Below are 3,518 nucleotides of genomic sequence, written 5' to 3'. Positions count from 1 at the left end.
TTATTATTATTATTATTATTATTATTATTATTATTATTATTATTATTATTATTATTATTATTATTATTATTATTATTATTATTATTATTATTATTATTATTATTATTATTATTATTATTATTATTATTATTATTATTATTATTATTATTATTATTATTATTATTATTATTATTATTATTATTATTATTGCAGGAAACTCTTCAATAGAACAATTTGCAGTAAAACCTTTGCCACACTCCTTTTTTCAATTTCAACTAAAGCTAATAATAAATCATTCATAAGTATTAATAGATCTAGTGATGGTAGTGACCTTTGATCTGATGTTGAACCGTAAGCTTTCTAAATTGTTTTTAAATTAAATTCTAAATTAGATTGAATTAATTTTCTAAATTAAATTAAATTAAATCTAAAAATCGACTATATTCCTATTACAAGGAAATCTATCAACATACACAAAGCTTTTTACACATATCTTATGTGCCTTTATTAATCTCTCATCGATTTTTCAGTCTTTTTGAAGTAAAATAATTTAAACGGTGAAATTTTCTATTCATAAATTATGGACGTATAAATGGTTATAGAAAATAGAGTAATTTATGAAGTATGCATCGTTATGATGAAAATACAGAAAAGAGAAGAAAAAACGATGGATCATTACATTGAATAATTGAGGAATGAATCGTATTCTTTAATTAGCTTTGATAAGTACCGTATGAAAATATAAATGTCCTTGAAAAAAAAAACGTTTCTTCTTTAATTCCCTTTCAATATTTTCATCAGACAACCTATGTGAAAGGTCATCGTTGTCATCGAATTTTGTCGATACCCTATATAGTTTGAAAGAGTGACGAACTTTTCGTGGTAAATTACTCGTGGAGTAATTTTGCATCCCTACTATAATAGTATTTTATGCAATAGAGGCTGCTACTCATTCAATGCCCATGGAAGTGTCTCCAAGAGAAAAATGCTGTTTGTACCGATTTCAATTACTAATGGCGCATTTAACCTTTTTCATAGATCCATCATATCTAATCTCACTTGTTTATTACATCAACGATCAACATGAGATTGAGCATTTTATGAGAACTGGAATGTTCTTAATAAGTAACTAGTTATTTAGTTATATAAAGAAGTATAGAAATTTGTTAAAAGAAAAAAAAAACTTAGATTCGATTGTTGGGGTTAGGCAATTAGATGTACAAAACCATTGGAGGGAAATAAATGACAGAGACCTGTCATTGTTTTCTATCTTTCATATAGATAACATAGGAACTTCTTGCATATTAATCAATGTAAATTAGCCCAATAATGCTGAAACAATAACTGCTATTAGTGGTTCTTAGCATAAATTTTGGCTAATTAATTCCATAAGTTCAATCAGTTCTTACTAATTAACATAAATTTGTTAAGTAGTCTTATCTCCTTGAAGTGATTCACTAAATTTTTTTAACTCATTCAACAAGCAAGTTTCTCCTTCATCTCAAAACCTCTATTGACAATTATTAAAAAAAAAAAAAAAAAAGAAAAACAAATAGAAACAGCTTGAGATAATTCTCGATTAATTATAACAAAGGGAAGTGACATGAGAGAGAATGAAAGAAATGTTTATTCTCCATCCGTTGTAAATAAATCCGACCATTCCATCCCATCTCTAACCTTTCACTTTGTTTATGGGATGTTGAACATTATTAATTCTATCTTCTTCATGGTTTAGATATTTCGCTCCAATAAGTTAATTTGAAATTCTTTTATCCGAGGAAATAAATCAGTTAATGATAAGGAAAATGTCCTTTAACATGTTACTTGTGACATGTCGTTAATGTCAGCTAATGTCCGCTTCATAGAAAGAATTATGTAATGATTTCTTAATTAATTTTAAAAACATAACCAAATACTTTCTTGATAATTAGCATTATTATCATTACAAAAGATGAAGGGTTAATTTCCGTTTTAATTTCTCTCTTATACTCGCTTGTTTACTGAATCATACTTAAGTGAATAAAACAAACTCCAAGATTTATACTTTTATTCCTTTTTCTATTCCTCATAAATCCTTCTTTCCAGTCATAAGTCTCTCATTATGCCTTTCCACTCATTGTGATCATCATAGAAATGATTCAAAACGGCGATAAAATCTTCCACCTATCAAGAAAAGATTTTCACCAAATCGTGTTTCCTTCTTTTATCACCTTTCTCAATTTCATCAATATTGGTTATAAAAACCAGCAGTATTATACTATCATTCGTTCTCCTAAAGTACTTTTTCCAAATTTAATTTAATATCTTGCTAAGGTATTTTCATAAATATTCATACCAATGGTACAAATTTTTGCTTTTGAAAATTTCTGTATGATAATTAATTTAACTGAAATATTTTGTGCAATGGGTTATATTATTATGCATTGTGGAAATGTGCTATTTGCGCATTTCCTCCTTAATTAATCCAATTTGATTCAGCCATAGATATGGGAAGTGATAAAAAGTTAAATATAGGATATATCTATTGTTAACATGATATATGTTAAAAATATATGTTAAAAATTTATGTTAAAAAAAAAAATATATGTTAAAAATTTTATAAGATTTTTTCAAATTCTTCTCTATTTTTCATTTTTCCATTTAACATCTCTATTTTTCTTCACCTATCTAACTATACTATCATCTGATGACTCATAAAAAAGTTGCTTTTTTTTATTTGTCATCTTGTTATTTTTTTAACTTTTAGCGTAATAATTTCATCAGTTATCAATGAGAGTATTTACAGTAAGAGTAATCATTCCTAATCTTTTTTTTTATCAATCCTAATTATTCTGAATCTGTTTTGTCAACAGTGTGTGTCTCAGCACTAAATTGTATTTGAAATAAACGGCTTTATCATTTCTTCCTTCTACCTTTGAAATTGAGTGAATGTGAGACGTTCTTCCGCTAGTATTACATTGATTTTCTTTTTTTAATATGTAATAGCAATATTAAGATGAGGAAAATTAAAAATGATAATAAAGATTACTGATATTTCTGATAACTAAGTATATTACAAATTAACTTTAGCTTGGTTTACTTACTTTTTCAGGTCACAAATATTACGTAAGTTTGCACTATTTAATTACTTTTCTGTTTAGGATTGTTTTTCAAATATATTTTCTATGGTAAAAACTTTAGCAATCAATTTTTCCAAATTTTGAAATTTTGCCGAATTAAAAAACTTATTGCTTTAAGTGATGTTTTAAAAAATATCATTTAGCCGGTAGAAAAATTATTTTGTATAGCACTGTGCGTTGAAATTTTTTGAGAAAGCTAAAATTTTTGCAGCCAATGGGATGGTGCAATTAGTAGGTTAGTGCAATTGGTAAGTTAGTGCAGTTGGTAGGTTAGTGCAGTTGGTAGGTTAGTGCAATTGGTGGGTTAGTGCAATTGGTAGGTTAGTGCAATTGGTAGGTTAGTGCAATTGGTAAGTTAGTGCAATTGGTAGGTTAGTGCAATTGGTAAGTTAGTGCAGTTGGTAGGTTAGTGCAATTGGT

At 26.7% G+C, this 3,518-nt stretch overlaps 1 protein-coding gene across 1 annotated transcript; it reads right to left on the bottom strand.

The window, feature by feature from the left end:
• Window positions 1-183: 183 nt before the first annotated feature.
• LOAG_13697 (hypothetical protein) lies at window positions 184-889 on the bottom strand (the record flags this gene model as incomplete). Its single annotated transcript, XM_003149203.1, has 2 exons — window positions 184-339; window positions 710-889. The coding sequence occupies 2 exons, from the start codon at window positions 887-889 to the stop codon at window positions 184-186; spliced, it is 336 nt and encodes a 111-aa protein (XP_003149251.1).
• Between the last annotated feature and the right edge of the window lie 2,629 nt (window positions 890-3,518).

Source organism: Loa loa (assembly GCF_000183805.2).
Source record: "Loa loa unplaced genomic scaffold supercont3.20, whole genome shotgun sequence".
Taxonomy (NCBI): Eukaryota; Metazoa; Nematoda; class Chromadorea; order Rhabditida; family Onchocercidae; genus Loa; species Loa loa.
This window is presented reverse-complemented; position numbering and strand designations above follow the sequence as displayed.